This window comes from Cetorhinus maximus, chromosome 12, assembly GCF_964194155.1.
Source record: "Cetorhinus maximus chromosome 12, sCetMax3.hap1.1, whole genome shotgun sequence".
Taxonomy (NCBI): Eukaryota; Metazoa; Chordata; class Chondrichthyes; order Lamniformes; family Cetorhinidae; genus Cetorhinus; species Cetorhinus maximus.
In genome coordinates this window covers 53060594-53082989 of record NC_135890.1, presented here as the reverse complement: position 1 = coordinate 53082989, position 22396 = coordinate 53060594, and the positions used below count along the sequence as shown (strand labels likewise).

General features: G+C 40.6%; 1 protein-coding gene across 2 annotated transcripts in view; it reads left to right on the top strand.

The window, feature by feature from the left end:
• Positions 1–20408, top strand: part of recql (RecQ helicase-like) — a 41484-nt gene extending 21076 nt beyond the window's left edge. For both annotated transcript variants that reach the window (XM_078553592.1, XM_078553593.1), the window contains exons 7-16: positions 599–765; positions 3001–3082; positions 4971–5119; positions 6409–6526; positions 7912–8050; positions 8485–8579; positions 10659–10878; positions 11481–11601; positions 16582–16752; positions 17912–20408. In XM_078553592.1, the coding sequence (XP_078409718.1) occupies positions 599–765; positions 3001–3082; positions 4971–5119; positions 6409–6526; positions 7912–8050; positions 8485–8579; positions 10659–10878; positions 11481–11601; positions 16582–16734 (1244 nt within the window). In that variant the 3' untranslated portion in view covers positions 16735–16752; positions 17912–20408. The remainder of the gene's footprint in view (positions 1–598; positions 766–3000; positions 3083–4970; positions 5120–6408; positions 6527–7911; positions 8051–8484; positions 8580–10658; positions 10879–11480; positions 11602–16581; positions 16753–17911) is intronic.
• Positions 20409–22396: the final 1988 nt, after the last annotated feature.

The following is a 22396-nucleotide window of genomic DNA, read 5'->3' as shown; positions in this document are numbered from 1 at the left end:
ATTTCAAAAGGCCTTGAGTGTATAGGCAGGCACCTTCTGTTCCCTGTCCGAGGCCACCCGGACATAGAGAATAAAACAGAAAAAAGGCTGGCAGTCAAGATTCATGGGCCACAGCCATCCTGGACTGTAAATTTCCATTTTTGCCAAGCCCAGGAGCACTAATATTTATGGATATTGAACCCTTGAAGACTAGATTTTAATGAGAAACTAATTAGTTGTCAGCAGTTTCGGGCTTTACATTGATGAGGTTTGGCCAATGTATTCACTCACATCACCATGGACTAGCGTGTTTTAAGAGTCATTGAGCAAGAGATACTGCTGCTTGCAACAAATTGTGCTGCCACTTTCAATTAAACCTACAGCTGACTTTTTAAGCACTCTTTAAAATATTGCTTTCAAAGTTTAGAATGCTTTGCCTTGACGGCTAGTACTCGTTTTTTTAAAGTTCTAATTATTTAGATTTTGTTAAGCAAATTACTAAAACTGTATTGTTGGGGTAATTTCTCAGAAGTAACTTGAGGGAAACACATTTAAAGGTGAGGATAAAGATTCCCTGTAAGTGCTTTTAGAGATGAACATTAAACCTTGTTACCTCTAGACTACAAGAGCCTCGGTATCCTGAAACGTCAGTTCCCAAATGCTCCATTGATTGGATTGACAGCAACTGCAACAAGCAGTGTCTTGGAGGATGTGAAAAAAATCCTATGCGTTCCCAAATGCCTCACGTTTACAGCTTCCTTCAACAGACCCAATCTGTTTTATGAGGTACATAAAATGCATTGAAATATTGAACAACTTGCACGTTATTTGTTTTATACATTCTCTGTAATAGATATTGGTTTCACTTGAGTTTCCACAATATGAGGCAAATGTGTTCAAATTTAGCACATGATATAAGAAAGCATGTTCTTCATACTTTAAGATTGGAGGATGACGAGTTTTCTAAATTGGTAGCTGGCAGTGAAAATTGTTTTGTAATCCATGCGTCAACTTAATGGGTTTAAAGGAGTGGGATGGGGAGGATGATATGATTTTGCTAGGGGTTCTCACTAGCCCCAACCTGCTGAAAGAAAAATCATGAAGAAAATTCCTTGACATAGGTGTATTTAAAGGTCTAGTGTATTTTTCAAGCACTCTATGACATATAAACTATTACAAAAAATGTGACCACATTAAATTGAACCACCAAGTTGCACTTAGAACCCTACTAAATGGGCTTTGAGGCATTGCATATCTGTACACACCTCTTCAAAATCTAAATGCCAACAATCTCGCACGGTCTCTCTCTCTTTCTCTTTCCCTCATGTGCCATCTCTCTCTCTCTCACACACACGCACACACAATAAACATGAACTGAAAGGTTATTCTATCCACAAGATGGCACAGCCTTGTCTGCTATCTTCATGACCTCCAGTAATGCTAACTGCTGTGGGAGGCTGAGGAAAGAAAAAGACCTATGGCCGATTTCAGAGAATTTCTCACCAACTGCTTAAACCTACCAAGTAAGCAGCAGGAGATCACGCTTACCTATGATGCGTCACCAGACTTCCTTAAGCTAACCACATTTCCCTCCACCCCATAGATTCTAATTTCCTTGGGAACATAGGGCACTGCTGACCTGGAGCAAACATCTTCATCCTTCAGGCTGTGTGTAAAGTGTTCTAGGTGAGGAGCTGTAGTCGAGGTAGCTGTGGGAGTTTGTTAGCTTTCTGCATTCTGAGTCCATGACAATTTAGTGGCGATGTTTTCCTAGTTAAAAGTAAGCATGGTCCAATTTGCATTTATATAGCACCCCTTACACAGTAAAACATCCCAAGGCACTTCTCAGGAGCCTTATCAGTCATAACTTGACACCAAGCCACGTAAGTAGTTTTAAGACAGGTGATTGAAAGCTTGGCTGCAGAATTAGATTTTATGGAGAGGGGAAGAGAGCTTTATGGAGGGAATTCCAGTGCTTGGGCCTAAGCAGCTGAAGGCATGACTGCCGTTGGTAGGGCAAATGAAATGGGTGGTGCAGAAAAGGCCAGAGTTCCTGGAGGGTAGTAGGACTAGAGGAGATCGGGGGAGAGGTGATGTTTGAATGCAAGGATGAGAATTTTAAAATTGAAGTATTACCAATCTAAGAACCAGCAAGCACAGAAGCAGTGGGAGAATGGGACTTGATGCAGGCTAGGATATGGGCAACGGAATTTTGGCTGAGCTCTGTTTATGCAAAAGTGGACAATGGGAAGCCATCCAAGAGATCATTAGAATAGTTGAGTCTCGAGGTACTTGTTGCTCTAAGATCTGCTATCAGAAAACAGTGATCCACTGTGCTATTGAACAGAGTGCTTCCTGTAACTTCATTCATGCCTTTGTTACCTCAGCACTTGACTATTCCAGTGCACTCCTGGCTAGTCTGCTACATTCTACGCCCAATAAACTTAAGGACATCCAAAACTCTCCTGCTCATCAATTAACTTGCATCGAGTCTAGTTTGAGTCCTGAGCTTGCTGACCTACATTGGCTCCTGTCAGGCAACGTCTTGATTTTAAAATTCTCATCTCTGTTTTCAAATTCCTCCATGGCCTCACCCCTCCCTAACTTTGCAATCTCCTCCAACCCCACAATCCTCTGAGATTTCTGCACTCATCTAATTCTGTCCCCTTGAGCATCCCTGATTTTAATTGCTCCACCATTCAGTTGTCTAGGTCCCTAAGCTCTGAACACCTTCCCTAAACCTCTGCCTCTCTACCTTGCTTTCCCCCTTTAAGACATTTCCTTAAAATTTGCCTCTTTGACTAAACTTTTGATCACCTGCCCTAATATCTCCTTATGAGGTTCGGTGTCATGATTTGTTTTATAATGCTCCTGTAAAACATTAAAGAAACTACATAAATATAGTTGTTGTTACAGGTGTGTTAAGTGTTCTTGGTTATTTTTGTCAGATGAGGGAACTCGGCGTATGAGTGGACCTGCAAGGTATTCTCGCAGCATTTACTACTAATTTTAATTTCTCAGATCCGGAAAAAACCATCAAGTTTTGAAGCCTGCATCGAAGATATGGTCAGAATCATCAATGGACGTTACAAAGGGAAATCAGGTATCTCGTTTTTACATTGGACTTCAACCATCAAAACCTACTAGCTTCACTCTCCTACCAAGCATCCATAGATGAAATGTTGCCATCTCGTTAATTCCTTTCTTAAATCCATATCCGCTTGTTGATTTAGGAAGACTTGCACAATTGAAGGGACTTGGCCATCATTTTCCATTCTTCTCCTTGCCTATCCCACTAGCCATTTTGATTATTTCAGCTGCAGAGCTGAAAAACCTCCCCTATCTCTATTTTCCCCAGTCGCTGGAACAGTGGATGTGTTCACTGCTACATAAATTTCATCTAGAGGTGTGAATCTATCAATGTTGTGAAACATGGCACTCGTATCCAGGGAGTCTCAGTGGGATCACCTTCAGAGACATTTTTACCTAAAATAATTCAAATCAGAGACACAAAATTGAGCTCCAGGTTTTCTGCTGTCAACTTTCCACGGACCTATGGAGGATCATGTAGCTTTGTGTGTCACAAGAGCAAACATCAAAATCCAGGTGAACAGTTGTAACAAAAGGGTAAGGGAAAAACAGTTTAAAATCGCTGCTTTAGACTTCAATGAGAAGTCACTCTGGAGTGTATGGAAACCCATGGGATCTGACCTACACAACCAGGGGGTAGCCAGCAATACCTTTTGACATACTGTGGACTTCTCTGTGGGTCAGTTTGTCCTGGACAATAACACGTTTAAGCCCATACTGGGTATAATGGTTTTCATGGTCCCTTGGTGGAAGATTACCTTGGATCTAGGCCTGGGCTCACTCATCATGCTGTGCTGTGAAGGAGGAGTGACAAGATATCTGAGCAGTTGTAACAAAAGGCTGCGAACAGAAAAGGTTAACAGGATAATTAATAGAGGTTTTCTAAATGATGGGTTTTGATAGATTAAATATTAAGAAATTGTTCCCCCTCACAGTTATTAATCAGACTTAAGATACGCATGTCCACGTGTTGTGCTTTTTTCCAACTAAACAGAAGCTTGGGGAACAGCCACTCCTTGGTTCATTTCCCATGGCAATGCCTTGACCAATCAGAGTTGACCTGTCTGGTTTGAATTTAAACAAAAGCCTGGCAGTTAACTGTTCCCTGGTGGATTCTCCATGGCACCTATCTACCAATTAGAGCCCACTTTCCAACCAATCAGCACTCTCATGGGACTAATTGGACAGTATTTTCAAAGATAAAAACAAGAAACTACCGCGGATGCTGGAAATCCAAAACAAAAACAGAATTACCTGGAAAAACTCAGCAGGTCTGGCAGCATCGGCGGAGAAGAAAAGAGTTGACGTTTCGAGTCCTCATGACCCTTCAGCAGAACGGATTTTCAAAGAGCTAGCACTGGCTGATGGTTGAAAAGGCTGCCTCCTATACTGTCAGAGCAGTGTGCTTAGATCCAGATGTCTTGGAAAATAGCCTGAAGAGATTTGAGTGCACATTCTAGTTAAATCATGTTAAACTTGGGCTGATGTGATCTTTCCTTTTTGGGGTACGCTAAAAGACAATCATTAGGACCCCTTTGTAGATACTAATGTGGGCAAGTCTTGCGGTAACTATGGTAAGGAGATGGGGAGCTTAGGTATTCCAAATATCTCCATTTTCACACTCTCTCAATGCTGCATCCTACCTGTAAGGATGGTGATTTTGGGTTCCCTCCCATCTTTCTCATTTCCTTTCTTTCCTTTTAATCCTCTCACTATCACTGGTATTGATTAGACTGGTCAGAAGTGTATTATAGCGATTTTTCTGGCCATCTACTTTTGGATGATATTTCAGATTCTAATAGTTATTTCTCCTGTTTTTGATGTTGTGTCCCAAAGTGCATTTCTGCTAGCACCTAGTGCAATTTGAATTGTCATTTTGACTCTGCTAACTTTTCCCCCAGGAATCATCTATTGTCTTTCTCAGAAAGATACTGAGCAGGTCACCATCAGTCTGCAAAAGCTCGGCATTGAAGCTGGGTGTTATCACGGTAATATGGAGGCTACTGCGAAGAGTAAAGTTCATAAGGACTGGACTTTAAACAAAATAAAGGTCAAGTAAAATGAGAACAATTGCTAAAACCTTTTCATTGTCTTCAAGGTCCTTTATTTTAACATGGCTTTGATTTAATGAAAGAAATACTAGCATTTTAATTTGCCTTCCATGAACACAGGACTTCCCAAGCATTTTACAACCAATTAAGTACCTTTGAAGCATAGTCATTTATAATGTACAAAATGTAGCAGCCAATTTGCACACAGCAAGGTCCCACAAACTGTAATATGATGGCCTGACTTTTTTTTAATGAGGGATAAACATTGGCTAGGACACTGGTGAGACTCCCATGCTCTTTGAAATAGCGCCATGAAATCTTTTACATCCGCTTGAGAAGGTAAACAGGTCTCAATTTCTTGTCTCACCTGAAAGATGGCACTCAGTTCAGCAGGATAAGGTGAGTTCTACAATAGGCGGGTGGTCCGCTTGTCCAGATTAGCATCCAAGTGCTGACTGTGAAAATAGCCCTTTATATCCATGTGAAATGATCAGTGGACAGGTGGAAGTGATATAAATTCTTCAATTGTTCCTTTATGCATCCAATAATGTTTCATTTACATAGGGAATACCTGGACTGGAAAAGATCTGGTCGTGCGCCTAACGTGCCCCATATAGTTTCAATACCTTGTGCACTATGATTCAGATACTCTGCAACCCACCCAGAGCTATATAATCTCTCACGAAATGCAAAAAAAACATAAAAACCCAGGCTAGTGAGGTGGAAAGCTGGCTGGAAAATTCCCCTTTAACCCTTTAGGAGATTTAAGCTATTCTAGGGGATGCCAGAGACTGAGTTATATTATAGGGTTTCTTTTCTCCTTCCTCTCAATCGTTTGGCCGCCTTTGGAGGCAATATCAAATGCAATTACAAACAAATATCCACCAAGCTGTATTCCAAAACAAGCACCATTAACCTGCAGTAAATTCTTTCTGTAACTATTAACAGCAACCCGTGCTAAAGTGTGTATATTATAATTCTATTCCAACAGCAGTGCTTAGTTCCCTGTGATTTCTATAATGTGATGTTGGCAGGAGGTGGGTGGAACAGAATGATTATGGACCAATGTGTTTCTGCTATTCATGCTGCCTTTCGTATTGGTGAAAAATAACATTCATGTTTCCATTGAACAGGGTGCATGGTTTTTAAAAAAAAAAAAAAATTTTGAATTCAAGTGCTTCCCCTAAAAATGATTTTCTTGGGGTAGGGTAGAGGGAAACCAACTCTCTTGATTTACAAAGCAGTATGGTGCATCTTTTGGTTCTGATTGTCAAGTGTTCTCTTTCAGGTTGTCGTGGCAACGGTGGCATTTGGCATGGGCATCGACAAAGCCGATGTACGATTTGTGCTTCATCAGACTCTCAGTAAATCCATGGAGAATTACTACCAAGAGAGTGGGCGGGCAGGTGGAGTATCTGAAAAGATTTCTGAATTCGCGACTATGACAAAATAGTCAAAAATGACAGTCTGATGTTTAACTTTTATTTATCCATTTTGTTCAATTTTAAATGTCCTTCATAGAATCATAAAATTTACAGCATAGATGGAGACCATCTTTAGCTCTGTTTCTGCTTCCCTGCTCTGCACCATATCCTCTCTTTTCACATATTCATCCAGTTCCCTTTTGAATATTATGCCTTCTTTCTTCAAAATCACTTCTGTTCTAATAACCCTTTTTGTGAAAAATAAATCTTCTAATTTTCCTTTTTGTTTTCTGATGTTAATCCCAAATCTATGCCTTCTTGTTAACCATATTTTACATTAATTGGAATTACATTGTGAAGAGGGCTGTAATGCATTAACAAACTCTGATTTAAAGGCACTTATTTAGCATCAAATGAAGTACTCTGATGCATTTGGAATTCATGATTTGATACGTATGAAATAAAAACAGTCGGGTGGTCATTGGTCCATGTTCTTAAAAGCTAAGTGTTAAACCTCTTTACAATGAATTCTCCAATTTTTTCAATAATATTTTTAATCTGAATTCGTAATCAAGTACAATTGCCACCAGTTGCATCGAACACACTTAGCATAGGCAGCTGCCTACACTGAGAAAATGGTACTGGCCATTTCCATTACTATAGGTATTAATTCCGAAGGTGCTGTTTATAACATATTGATCACATTGACTATTCCAAGCAGTTCAGTAGGTAATCACTAATTTAGAAAGCTCTGCTGATTATATGAAAAGTTGGATCTTCACGCAGTTTCAATCAGCTGTTGCACCTGATTATGATTAACTTAATGATAAGATTCTTGATGCAACTACTAATTAGAAGAGGCAGTTGCTAAGTGAGATTGCAGTTTTTAAAAAAATTATGCTGGTTCCTTACCTTTTTGGTTTTGCTGTGCACCACATAAGTAGACAAGATGAGTTATCACCAATATGTTCACTTTTCTTGTTGGGAACTGCACATGAAGCATTTTCCATCTTCTAAGCCTGTCTATTTCTCCCTCTTGTGCAGTCTTAGACTTAGTGCTGTGGTATGGCTTCTCTGCTATTTGCAGGCATCTTTGGTTAAACTCCTAGATACCAATATTGATATCAAGATTGAAGGTTTATAAGCTACTCAACTGTGTCTGCCAACATGTAGGCTGTTTTTTGCTGTCCCCCTCCTTCTTGCTATGGTGAGTGAGATAGATCATAACCTTACTGTTCCCTGGCTGAGATCAGCTAACATGAACCACCCAGGCAGCATCTCGCGCAGTTAGTTAAGCTAATGAGATGGAGGCATCTTTCAATCAAAAGGAACTATTATAAACCTACTCCCTGCCTTGTGTTTTCTAGGTCGAGATGACCTAAAAGCCGATTGCATTCTGTACTTTGGGTTTATGGATATCTTCAGGCAAAGCACGATGGTGGTCATGGAGAACGTAGGACTGCAGAAAGTTTATGAGATGGTGGCATACTGTCAGGATTCAAGAAGGTACATTTTAAACTACAGTCAGTAAATGGTTCTGTCAACCCAAGTCTTTTGTATAAAAAGATGTTCTTAGGACACCCACCTTGTCTAAATACTCCAGCATTGGACCCTCACCTGGGAGGTCACAGTTGAAATCCAAATCCCTAATGGCCTTTGCACCAAGGCTTCTTTTGCAGAGAAATTGTTCTAATTGCTGTCGGATGATCTGGGAGTGAAAGGAATATAGGAAGGAATATTTCTCAAAAAGACATTTTGCTGTGTATACTAACACAGTACATTCACACTGTGACACTGCCGTAATCCAATGCATATACTAACATGGTATATTCATACTGATGCTGCTTAAGTTATGGTTTTAACCCATTCAAAACCCATCCATTTATACGGAATTAAAAGCGGGATGTTCATTGCAGTGTGTCAATGTACTTCGTTTCCAGATGTCGACGTGTGCAGATAGCACAATATTTTGATGAAGTCTGGGATACAACAAAGTGCAACAAGATGTGTGATAACTGCAACAATGGCGCAACACGTAAGTACTTCTGGTTTTTCAGGTACTGATTTGTTCTGTTGATATGTTTTCTTCCTGTAACCAGAATATTTTTCTGATAGAAACTAAGTACCCTGAGAACTTGTTACAAAGTGACTGTATGTGACTGCTGTGGAAGCAAAGTGCTCATGGCCAGAATTTTTCCCTCGTGAGCGGGCGGGGGCGCTTGGGAAGCCGACTGCTGCCTGTGATCGGCTCCGCTATTTCACATGGGCGGGCCAATTAAGGCCCGCCCTGCGTGGATCATGTGCGCTGCCTGTGCGGGTGGGGGAGGAGGGAGAGCGGGCCTGGTGCGCAGTTCACGCATGCGCATGAAAGATCGCTTCAATCTCCCTGAGGCATGGAGCTGCCTCAGGGAGATTGAAGCGCTTTTTAAAAAAATTAAGAACGACAATAAAAATTTAATGAAACATGTCCCCTCATGTGACTGTGTCACATGAGATGGGACATGTTTTTAATTTCAAAATAAAGTTTTTATGTAATTTGTATTAGCTTTAGGAAACCTCATCCCGCTCGTGGATGAGGTTTCCTAAAAATGTAAAGGCCGTTTGGCCTGCTCGCCTGCCCGCCAACTGTTAGGTTGGACGGGCAGCGTAAATTTCAAGTTAACTACCTTCTTAATGGCCTTAATAGGCCTTTCAATTATTGGCAGGCGTGCACCCGACTCCGGCGTGCGCCCGCCAAACAAATTATTGCGCGATGACATTGGGACGCATGCCCGACATCACGCGTCATATTACATTCAGGTGTGTGATCACATGCTGAAGGTAAAATTCTGGCCCATGTCTTATTTATTCAATAGGAACATTCAGTGAGTTTCAAAATCAACAAAAAAAAAATGCTAATTTTTATTGATTTTTTGATTGTGTTTGGAAATAATTGTACCACATTCTGTAGATTCCATAGCATGATTAGAGCATGATAATTGGTCAGAAAAAGAAAATGAGGGTAAAAGTGGAAAGATTAGAAAATAGTTCTGAACTGTCCCTGTAACATAGACAATATAAACTTGAAAAACATCACAGGGGATTCAAGATCACTTCACTAAAAGCAAAACTGAAACATTAGTAATTTAGGCATTTGTCACACCCAAGAGTATATTGTACCCATAAACACTCATACATTACTGTGTTTTAGCACTGTTTATATTTTCAGAGTTAATCTGTTTTGGACGCGGCACCTGAGTTTGTATTTTCCATTATTGCCAGCGAGTTTTAACTTCAGTCGCCAGGCAGTGACTGGTGTTTCATGTTTGACCGTAATTGAGACCATTAAAAGTAAAACATACACAATTAATAGTGAGAACTATCCAGTAGGGTCAGACTGCTGGCAGGAAGGGTGAGTGTTCACCTGTGCACCTGTCTATATTAACAAAACAAGCAGCACTTAGCAGTATTTAAACAGCAACCTGTCGCCAGTCGTGCAGAGTTAATAAAAACAGAAAATGCTGGAAGCACTCAGCAGGTCAGGTAGCATCTTTGGAGAGAAGAACAGAGTTAAGGCTTCAGGTTGATGACCTTTCATCGGTATGTCATGATAGAATTAAGGTTGTAAACAGTTTCAATTTGATCTGTTCGTTTGGGTTGTGTCCTACTCTTCTTCACCTCCTCTTACCCACCAGCAACCTGAAAGACAAATGTTGAAATAGAATTTGAATGTTGCTTAACAGCTCGGATTCAAACTCCCAATTGGAAACTTAAAGCATTGGGAGATGTGGGAGGGAATGGTTTTCTATACAGGAGCTGCTATTATGTAGGAGAGAGTGGTTTTCTATATAAGAGCTGCTATTATATGGGAGAGAGTTTTTTTAACAAGGGAGAGAATGGTTTTCCATATAGAAGTTATAATGTGGGAGAGAATGATTTTCTGTACCATCACTGCTTCAATGATGAGTATTGTTTTGACTTGGAATTAAGTGGCCTTTAATGTATTCTTGAAGCTCAATATTAAAATTTAATATTTATACATGCTCAAACAAATAAATTGCAGTGTAGTAGCAATCTAATTAAAGTGTAAAGCAATCCTTTCTGATGCTGCGATGCATTTATTTTTGTCTTGTAGCAAATGCAAAGGTCAATGTAACCAGTTACTGTGTTGATCTGATCAAAATACTAAAGCAAGCTGAGCAACTTGGTGAAAAGCTCACCCCACTGAAGTTAATTGAAGCCTGGAATGGGAAGGGTCCCTCTAAACTGAGGGTGGCTTCTGTAAGCCCTCCAGATCTTTCCAGAAATGAAATGGAAGAACTAATTGTCCATCTTCTTCTAGAACAATACTTGAAGTAAGTGTGATGATCCTTTAGTAATTTTATAATTATGTAGTAGAACCATGCAATGGGAACACTGAAGATTTACTAGGATGATGGCAAGAATAAGAGGTTATAGTTATTAAACAAAGCTTCAAAACTGGGGCTGTATTATTTGAACAGAATAGGTTAAGGGAGTGATCTCAGCAAGGTCCTGAAAATTAAGAACAGTTTTGAGATGGTGAACAGTTGTTTCCACTAGATGGCAGATCGGAAACAAAGGGCTTGGAGGCAAATAGAATACTTTTACACACAAGGGTTATTAATATGTAGAATGCTTTATCACAATAGGCTAATGAGGCAGAAACTAGCATAATTTAAAAGGGAATTGAAAGGATATTTGAAAATGAAAGCAAATCAGGATACATGACATGGGGATGGTAATGGGATTAAACAATAAGACATCTCCATTTGAAGAACTGAAGCACTGAGCGCAGAGGCTAAATGAAGGCTTCCTGTGCTTAAATTTCTATGAGTCTTTATTGAACTATTTCTCAAAGCGTCCATTAAGATTAACTGAAATTGATTTTAATTCAGTGATTCTGCTCAATATAATAGAATTGCTGTTTGGTTTACAGAGAAGATTTCAGCTTTACTGCATTCGCCACAATTTCTTACCTGAAGGAGGCACCCAAGGCTAATCTGCTGAGCAATAAGAAGCATGTCATTTCCGTTCCTATGCGATTGAGAAATAACGAGGTAATTATGGAAGTATTAATGTAAAACTATAGCTTGAGTATGGAAGAAGTGGAAAGAGTAATCACAAAGATGGAGGAAGGTTGAGGCTTTTGTTCAGTACTCTGAAAAAAAATGTTGGCTGGGTGTGGCAAGGCCACATTTATCCATCATCCCTAGATACCCTGAGAAGGTGGTTGGCCTTCTTGAACCGCTGTGGCCCTAGTGGTGATGGCGTGCCCAAAATTGTATTAGATACATTCTTTAGATGACGATGAAAGCATGGCAATATATCCCTAGGTTGGGATGGTGTTTGACTTGAGAGATTATGTTGTTCCCAAGGTATTTCTGCTCTTACCAGTGGCAGAGGTCACAGGAGAGAGAAGCACTCGGGGCTTACCCTTAATGACTTGCTAATGTACATCCTGTAGATTGTACATACTGCAACTACATGGTACAGAACATATAACGACATGGTTTCAGAACATATAAATTCAGACATTCACAATGTGACCAGCACTGAGTGTGACTTGAACGGAATGTGAGAGTTTGGTGAGCTGCAGAAGTTTGGTGAGGAGGGGAGGAACGTAGCCCCTCTTTTTTTCCTAATTTTTTTCACCCTGCAGGAATTGGTTCTTGCTCTATTACAGGGAAGAAGCTAGCTGTTTATTAAGTATCTGGTAAGTGGATAAGTCTATTCTATTCCTAAGATTCAAAATAGTACAGGAATTTATGGTGAGATTTGTAAAATACATAAAAGAAAATAAATAATTGAATAAAATAATTAAGTAATTAATTAATTAAAGCACATAAATACGGCAGGACAGGTGATGTGTCATGGCTGCAGCATGTGGAAGCTCCTGAATGCCAGTGTGACCCAGGGTAAACATGTCTGCAGTAAGTATCTGCGCCTCGAGGAGCTTCGGCTCAGAGTCACTGAGCTGGAGGCTGAGCTGTGGACACTGTGTCACATCAGGGAGGGGAAGAATTACCTGGATGATTTGTACCAGGAGGCAGTCACATTCCTTAGAATAGGGTCTTCTGATATGGAAGGTGGCCAGGGAATGGAGGCTTTGACTGCAGGTGAGGCAGGTGAGGGGACCCAGAGGCCAGGAATGTCAACCTCTGCAATTGTCCAACAAGTTTGAGGTTCTCTCAGTTTGTTTGGATGGGAGTGGGGGCTGCAGAGTTGATGAGCTGACTGACCATTGCCACTGCAGTACAGGGGACAGTGCAGTGAGGGGGATTGATACTGTTCTCTGTAGCAAAGAGCGAGAGTCCAGACAGCTGTGTTGCCTGTCCGGTGCCTGGGTTCGGGACATTTGCTCAGGGCTGGAGAAGAACTTGCAGTGTGAGGGGGAGGATCCAGTGGTCGTGGTCCATGTAGGTACCAACAGCAAATGCAGGACAAGGAAGGAGGTTCTACATAGGCACTATGAGGAGCTATGGGCCAAATTAAGAAGCAGAACTTCAAAGGTAATAGTCTCTGGCTTATTACCTGAGCCTCGTGCAAATTGGCATAGGGCAAATAAGGTTAGAGAAATGAATGTGTGGCTCAAAGACTGGTGTGGGAGAAGTGAGTCCCTGTTTGTGGGGCACTAGCACCAGTGCTGGGGAAAGTGGGGGTTGGGGCTGTACCACTGGGACAGTCTACACCTGAACCATGCTGGGACTGATGCTCTAGCAAGCTGCATAACTAGGAAACTGGAGAGGGCTTTAAACTAAATAGTGGGGGCAAGGGATCACATTTGGAAAGATATGGTAAACAATAGAGTAGAGACAAGGCAAGAGAGAAAGGTACTAATATGGGAAATGATAAACAGAATGTGACAGGAAGGGACAGAGAGTACAAACCTAAGAGTAAATCAGATAAGGCCAGACATTACAGAAATAATAAAAGGATAAAATTAAAGGCTCTGTATCTAAATGCACTGAGTATTTGAAACAAAACAGATTAACTGGTAGCGCAAATAAATAAGTACGATCAGAAATCTATTTCAGAGACATAGCTGCAGGATGACATAGATTGGGACCTGAAAGTTGAAGGGTATGTGACATTTAGGAAGGACAGGAAGTTAGGAAAAGGTGGAGGGGCGGCTCTGTTAATTAATGATGGCTTTAGCACGTTAGAGCGGGATGACCTAAGTTCATGAAATCAGAATGTAGAAGCAGTTTGGGTTGAGATGAGAAACAATAAAGGCAAACAGTTCCTTTGGGAGTGGTGTACAGGCCCCCTAATTGTAACTACACAGTAGGAGAGAGTATAAAGGAAGAGATAATGGGAGCTTGTCAGAAAGGTACAGCAATAATCATGGGGGATTTTAATCTACATATAGACTGGAAAAATCAAATGGGCAAATGTGGCCTAGATGAGGAGTTCATGGTATGTTTCGGGATAGTTTCTTGGAACAGCACGTTCTGGAGCCAACCAGAGAGCAGGCTGTACTAGACCTGGTACTGTGCAACAAGATGGGATTAATTGATAACCTCACAGTGAAGGCATCTCTAGGTAGCAGCAACTATAATCTGATTAAATTTTACATTCAGTTTGAGGGAGAGGAGAGTGGGTCCAGGCCTAGTATTTTAAACTGAAATAAAAGCAATTAAGAGGGCGTGAAAGCAGAACTAGAGTGAGCTGGCGAATTAGGTTAAGGGATAAGTCCATAGAGATGCAGTGGCAGACTTTTAAAGGGATATTTCAGAATACCCAGAATAAATACATTCCAACGAGAAAGAAACAAAGGGAGAACCCACCATCCGTGGTTAACTGAAAAAGTTAAAGACAGTATCAAACTTAAAGAAAAAGCATATAATTGCGCAGAGAGGGGTGGCAGGTCAGAAGATTGGACAGAATATAAAGAACAGCAAAGAATGGCAAAATATTAATAAGGAGGGAAAAATTAGAGCACGAGAGAGAGAAAGCTAGCTAGAAATATAAAGCCGGATTGTAAGAGTTTTTATAGATATTTAAATAAGAAAAGTGAGTCTGATGAAGTAATAAGTGAAAGTAAGGAGATGGCAGATGAATTGAAGAGATATTTGGCATCGGTTTTCACTATAGAGGATACGAGTAACATCCCTGAAATAGCTGTAAATCAGGAAACAGAAGGGAGGGAAGAACTCAAGAAAATTACTATCACCAGAGGAGTGGTATTGAGCAAATTGTTGGAGCTGCAGGCTGACAAATCCCCGAGTCCCGATGGATTGGAAAATAGCAAATGTAACTCCCTTTATTCAAAAAGGAAGAGACAGAAACAGGAAACTACAGGTCAGTTAGCCTGACATCTGTCACAGGGAAAATGTTAGAAACTATTATTAAAGATGTTATAGCAGAGCACAATCAGGCAGTGTCAACATGGTTTTGTGAAAGGGAAATCATGTTTAACCAATTTATTGGCATTCTTTGAAGGCGCCACATATGCTGTAGTTAAAGGGGAACCGCTGGATGTACTGTATTTAGTTTCCAGAAGGCTTTTGATAAGGTGCCACATCAAAGGTTTTGCAGAAAATAAAAGTTCATGGTGTAGGGGGTAATATATTGGCATGGATAGAAGATTGGCTAGCTAACAGGAAACAGAAGGTAGTCATAAATGGGTCTTTTTCTGGTTGGCGGGATGTAATGAGTTGTGTGCTACAGGGATCAGTGCTGGGCCTCAACTTTTTACAATTTATATAAATGACTTGGATGAAGGGACAGATGATATGGTTGCTAAATTTGCTGATGACACATGGTAGGAAAGTAAGTTGTGAAGATGACATATAGAGGCTACAAAGTGACATAGATTGAGTGGGAAAGGACCTGGAAAATGGAGTATAATGTGGGCAAATGTGAAATTGTCCATTTTGGCTGGAAGAATAAAAAAGCAGCATATTATCTAAATGGTGAGAGATTGCAGACCTCTGAGATTCAGAAGGACCTGGGTGTCCTCTTGCATGAATCACAAAAGGCTATATGCATGTACAGAAAGTAATTAGGAAAGCTAATAGAATGTTATTGTTTATTGTGAGGGGAATTGAATACAAAAGCAGGGAGGTTATCCTTCAGTTGTACAGGGCACAGGTGAAACCACATCTGGAGTACTGTGTACAGTATTGGTCTCCTTATTTAAGGAAAGATGTAAATGTGTTAGAAGCAGTTCAAAGAAGGTTTACTAGGCTAATATAAGGAGTAGGTGAGTTGTCTTATGAGGAAAGGTTGGACAGGTTAGGCTTGTATCCACTGGAGTTTAGAAGAGTGAAAGGTGGCATTATTGAAAATTTTAAGATCCTGAGGGGTCTTGACAGAGTGGATGTGAAGAGGGTGTTTCCTCTTGTGGGAGAATTCAGAACTAGGGGGCACAGTTTAAAATAGAGTGTTGCTCATTCAAGACCGAGATGAGAATTTTTTTCTCTGAGGGTCGTGAGCCTTTGGAACTCTCTCCCTGAAAAGGCAGTGGAAGTAGGGTCTTTGAATATTTCAAAGGCAGAGCTAGATAGATTCTTGATTAACAAGGGGGTGAAAGGTTATTGGGGGTAGACGGGAGGTTACAGTCAGATCAGCTATGAATGGCGGAGCAGAGTTGAAGGGCCGAGTGGCCTACTTCTGCTCCTAGTTTGTATGTATCGCGGGCGGGGTAAGGTGGATGTTGAGTTCGGGGCATGGGGGCTAACCAAATGGATTATTTTGACCTAGTGTTGAGCTGCTTGAGTGTTGTTACAACTGCACCCATCTAGGCGAGTATTCCATACACACGTCTAAGACATCTATTAGCTTGGGTGAAAGGGTGGTGTGCAAAACCTGTACATTGAGAATTTAAGAGACTACCCCTTAATGTTTAATGTCTAACTATCAGTTAGTATTGTTATTTAATTGATCCAGTGATCAGGCATTGTTGTCTTTTGTACCTTGTTTTGGGGAGAAAATTGGGTTCATATCAATATAAATAAGTAAAAAAATGTGCTAGTTTGTTTAATATTTCTTTTTAAGAGAAGGTCTAACTTTCCTAGATTTATGCCCATCTCTAGTTAGATCCTTCTACTGAAGAAGTACCTGAAAAAGTCAAAAGCGTTCAGCAGGTAGAGACCGGGAATAAGCGTAAACAGGCTTCCACTGCAGGCAAAGTAACCTCCAACAAGAAAAGCAAGGTGCCCGAGGATACACCACTCATCCTGGATTGATTCGCCTCCACTAGAACAGTAAGATATGCTTCACTGAATGTTTTCCCAACACATATCCTCATCTATCAGATGATTAAAACAGCCTATGCCGTAATAAATATTTAAAAATTAGCATTGTTAATGCATTCAAGGTCACAAGTGAAACATAGGATTTTGTATCAGTGAACAATTATTACTGCTTTCAGTATCACACTGAAAGCCCTATGTCAAGTGTACTGAAAGCAGTGATGCACCACTCGTGCTATGATCTACTAGTTATGACCTTGTGAATGTTTCATTAACAATTTAGAAGAATAGACTGAAAAGTAAATAATTCACTCAAATAAACACACACTCTATTGTACTTCAGGTAGGACATGACCACGAAATGCAATAATAAACAAATGAAGAGGGCACTTAGTAGGCCGCTTACCTCTGCCACGCCGTGTTAATTCAATGCTATTATAATTACTCAGCTCTTTCTTGAGGCTTTTCCCTGCCTGGTTGATGCACTATAACTACAAAGCTGAAAAAAAACATCTTTTTATTAAGGGCTTCCATCTCATTGAGATGACTTTAGGCCAATCCACATCCAACAACCTGATTTGAAAACTCTGCTCACATTTTGACAGCTGTGACAAATTGCACCACAGCAGCTGAAACAATCCACGAGATTCTAAAACAACCAACAACATTCTAAATGTAACAACCCACAACATTCTTAAAAAGTCAATTCTCCATATCTCTCAATGTTAAAGGATCCTTTAAAAAATTCCAGGATCCAGATCTACATCATCGCCAAAACTAATCAGTTCTTCTTTGGGCCAATCTATGTACCAAGTTTTATTGAAGTCCATCAATTAGTTTTTGAGATATATTGTTTACAGACAATTAGCCTAACAAACAGGAGAAAAAACATCTCCACCCACCTTCAGTGGCAGAACTAATTAATGATGAGTGACTCCTTGATCCCACCCTCCCAACAGGGAACAGTGGTCACGTGGGTTAGAAATGAGGACTACAGTCTTGCCCCATCGCCAGCTACCCACAACCCCCCTCCCCCCATTGGGGGCAATTCTCGCCTGGAGCAGCAAGTCAATGAATCACTCCTTTTGTTCTTTACCCCATGAAAAAGAAGCTATTGCTGGAATTTTTAAGAATTGCTCAGTAACAAGACTTCTTTCAACTTTATCCCCAGGGAGAGACTGTCCCACTTCTGGATTAATCCATCTCAGTTATGGAACAGAGTGTGAGGAGAAGGGCGATGCTAAAGAAGATTAGAAAGCTTTCAGCAAAAGCAAGCTTGCCAAGAAGTCCTCAGCTGGAAAAATAAATGTTCAGAAGAGCCTAAAATGCTGCATAAGTATGATTAGTGATCATAAATGTCATTACATGACAGTGCACCAGCTAATGATTCAGAACTCGGTGAAAAAACAAAGAAGTCCACAAAACCTGAAGGAAGGCTAGTTGTCTGCGGTGTTCTGCAATATACATGTTGTGATCATTGAAGCATTCTAGACATGTGGGATATTTTTTAAAGTCATCCATTCTTGCAATAATTGAGACCAACAATAAGATGGTGAAAACTGATTGGACTGCTTTAATGGAAAGCCGACACCTAATAACGTGAAAGCCATCTGGTAGAGGACCAGTACAAAAGGTTACTCCCTTTTAGGAGGACAACTAGGAACTTGAACAAGTCAGTATGAGGAAATAAATGCATAAAATTTCAAGCAAAATGGAAGACAGCTAATGGAAAAGGAGTCTTACCAAAAAAAAAGCTTAGCTTAATGCTTACTAAATGGACACATGTGCTATTTTCCACTCTTCAATGTAATGCTTTTTCACCCAGGCGAATATAAAGATTTCACCTGAATGATAAATCTGTATAACCTCTTGTAAACGCATGACAATATAGTTTGCAACAATGATGAAACCAACCAGAATTAATTTTTTGCATTTTTTTGTAAATAAATGCCACAAAATGTTGTCAGTTTTGGTGCATTATTGATTTCATTTTGCATAAGGTAAAGCAATTCCAATTTTACTATGTCAGCAGTACGTGTGATTTATGGAACGTTCACATTTTTAAAAGTAACGCTTGCCATACAAAATCCTGTGTACCATGAAAGAAAGAACTGGCATTTATATAGAACATCAGGATATCTCAAAGTACTTCACAGCCAATGAAGTGCAGTCACTATTGCAATATAAGGAAATGTAACACAGGCAGCAGTCAGTGATAATAACCATAGAATCTGATTTAGTGATGGGTGAAATATGGACCAGGGTAGCAGGGAGAACTCCCATCTCTTTCACCAGTGTCATGGGGTCTTTCACATCCATCTGAGAGGGCAGATAGGGCTTTGGTTTAACATCTCATCTGAAAGACTGCACTCCCTCAGTGCTACACTGAAATCTCAACCTTGATTCGAGACTTGAATCCGTGACCTTTTGCCACAGGCAAGAATGTTGCAACATGATGCAATTGCTTGTTCCCAAATCAGTGAATTGGGTTGGGATGGATGTAGGAGTTGAGAAGTGCACCATAGAGTGGTAGGCCATCTGTTTGCCCATAATGACGCAGACTGTTCAATCTCTCCAATACTGAGCTGCCAAGAGGAAGTACAATGCTTCTTATTGGTGGAGAACAAGGAAGAAAATGCATTCACTGTAGTTTGCATTCATGCACCAATCTTGAGGTTGCATTAACAGTGGCCTGGGAGCATGTTGGCACTGAGAAACTCTGCATCACCAGCCCTGTCCCACATTTTGAAGGTGGGAACAGTGGCGCACATACTGAGACCCAAGGAAGAGAAGAAAATAACTTCTCAAAAAAGCCTGTCACAGCTGGGGATGGCTGCAGACTGGATTGCTTGGATGAATTGTGCATTCATGCAATGTAATCTTCAGCAAATGTGGTCTCTCATGGTTGCCACTTTACCGAAGCTGTGGAATAGAATTTACTGTACCATCTGATCATTTAAGTAATTGGTTTGATAAAAGAATCAGCTGCATAAAATTACATTAACTTTGATCACGACAGCTCTTAAATTTCTCGTAGTTTAAAAAAATTGTCAAAACTGTGGAAAATGATTTGCTTAATTAATTTTATGAAGTTGTTTATTCCTAAAGCTGAACATAAATGATCTATGTTAATTAGAAAGGAGAAACTGGCAATCTGAGTTGGAAAGACACAGACTCAGTCAGTATCTGTACTTTGGAAAGGTTATGGCATTTTGGTTGTGTGCCCCTCAGTTCTGTTGAAGAGTACAGTACGCAGCCTCAAAAGCCTAGTTTCTTTATAGTATCCAGCTGACTTACTGTGTACTCCCAACAATCGTAAATTATGTGTCCCAGTTTCACTTGCTGCACAATATGTGACTGACCATGTGTAACAAAAGGTAGAAGTCCAGTTGCAGGATTTCAATGCTAAATGCATCAGCAAAAACAGAGCCCACCTCTTGCTGGAAGTCCTGGAATCTGTGGCACAACTAATACTTGGTGATAATTGTTCAATGTTGTCAATTGTGGAAAACCAATCATTTCAACATTTATTCAATTATCCTACTATTCATTTTATTTGCACTATTTCTTGCATGATTTTAATTATAGTAAAGTTTTCCAAGTTATTGTCTTCCATTTGATGTGCTGTGCCTGTGTTGACTGCAGTAAAATTTCAAGAGTATTTATCACACTGCGTAAAGTTTGCGTGTCATTTCGGCTGGAAGCATGCAACTGAAAAATTAAAATTAATGTAATGTTCCAACTCACCCCCAGGTGAGGTTCCCCAAAGTTGTTGATCCAGGCAAGACCCCCTCAATTTGACACTGTCTGACTGGGACTCTCCCCCCACTCCCCGCCAATTATTATGCCCCAGCTGAGGAGGGATGAACTGGCTCCCCGTCTTTATTCAGCACCCACCCTCCGATGGTCACAACAAGGTTTAATCTGAAAGGGATCCTTTTCGCAAATAGCTTTTTCCCAGGCCCAATCGATCTGGTTTTGAAGGTCAAGATTCCAGTAGAGTTGGCTCCAGCAGACAAATAGCTGGATTCTAGGCTCCAGCGGAGTTGACTCCAGTGGAGAGGGAGAAAGATCAGGATATCTGCAAAATGGCGATTTGCAGGGGTTAGTATGTGTGGCTGTTACTTCTGAGTGAAACTTCCAGCACTTGTTCTCTCTCAGAATACCCCCCGATACTGGGGCAGCTTTTCTGCTCATTTTTAACCCCTCCTTTGTATATTCCAAGTGGGAAGTGAATTCACAAATCTGGGCATTGCCCAAAGAATTTCTTGATGAGATGATATTCATCTCTTCCATTAGGTCCCATTGTCTCTTTGGAAGTGGGGTTCCATTACCTCTTAGGAAGTCACCCTGCAGCATTCCAGTCAGTGGCTTGTGTGCATTTTAAAAATTCAGGTCTTATTTTTTAAAGTCCAATATTTCTAGATGCAATTCAGTGTTTTTCCTTCATTATCATGACAGTAAGTATAAATACGTTCAAGTCTTTGCTACTAATTTTCAACCCAATGATAGCTTTTATTATGAAAAACAGTGCCAAACTATATCTGCTTGTAATCTGGACCAGACATTTGTGTACAATAGGACAAACATTTAATAAGCCTCAGAAGGTTAATGAGCTGAAAATTGCTCTTGGCAATTTCTTACATTAATATTTGTGAGAATCCAGAACAAGGGGGCATAATCCTTAATATCGAATTCAGAGCACAAGTGGTGGCCATTTTTATATACCTGGGTTTTCACATTCATTGTTATTGGGCTTACACTTAAGAGATGCAAACTAGCATATTTGAGGTGAGATCCAAACTCAAGAAACCAGGCAAGCCAAGTGCTAAAAGGTATACCGTCTGTTTCTGGATCTGCCAAAATATGCAACTTTTAAGCTTAGTTGTTACCTTCTGCCAGGCTTGAGGGAGAGTGTGAGTAGGGGGGGAGAGACTGTGTGGGCGGAGAAAGAGAGAGGGTTGAGGGGGGAAAGAGAGAGTGGGGGTATGAGGGAGAGAGAGGGGGAGAGAGTGTGTGTGTGTGTGTGTGGGGGGAGGGTGGGGCGGGGGGGAGAGTGCGCCTTTGTGTGTGGGGGAGAAACAGTGCATGCATGGAGTGTTTGTGTTGGGGGCGGGGGGAGAAAGAGCGTGATTATGTGAGTGAGAGTGAATGAGTGAGTGAATGAGTCTGCCTTACTCCCAGTCTGTTTTCTCACTCTCACCACCACACACCAACATATTCACCCTCACCAACTGTGTATGCGTGTGTGGGCACCCTGAGACTGAGTGTGAGCCTGGCACACTCACACTGACCTACTCAAGCTCCGGTAATTTTTACTAATTACTCTTTTCTAACTTAAACTGATTGCTATGACATTGCTTCAATTTTGCTCAGCAATTCTTAATACCTCAACTGTTTTTTTGAAATTCAGTTTCAAGTTGTGCTGAACCTTACCTTTCTGAAATTTGCTCATTGGCCCCTTGAGGGAGAAAAAAATGGAAATGTCGCCCCTCCAATGGAAAAGGTTGGATAAGCCTCATGTAGGAAGTAGCCAAAGCTTTGTCAGAAAGTTGAATTTTGAGGAGAAAAGAAGTGGCAAGATGTCTTCCAGGGTAAAGGTGCAGATGGTAGGAAGACTTTTCTTTACCAACTTGCAGAGCCCATTTTGGCATAA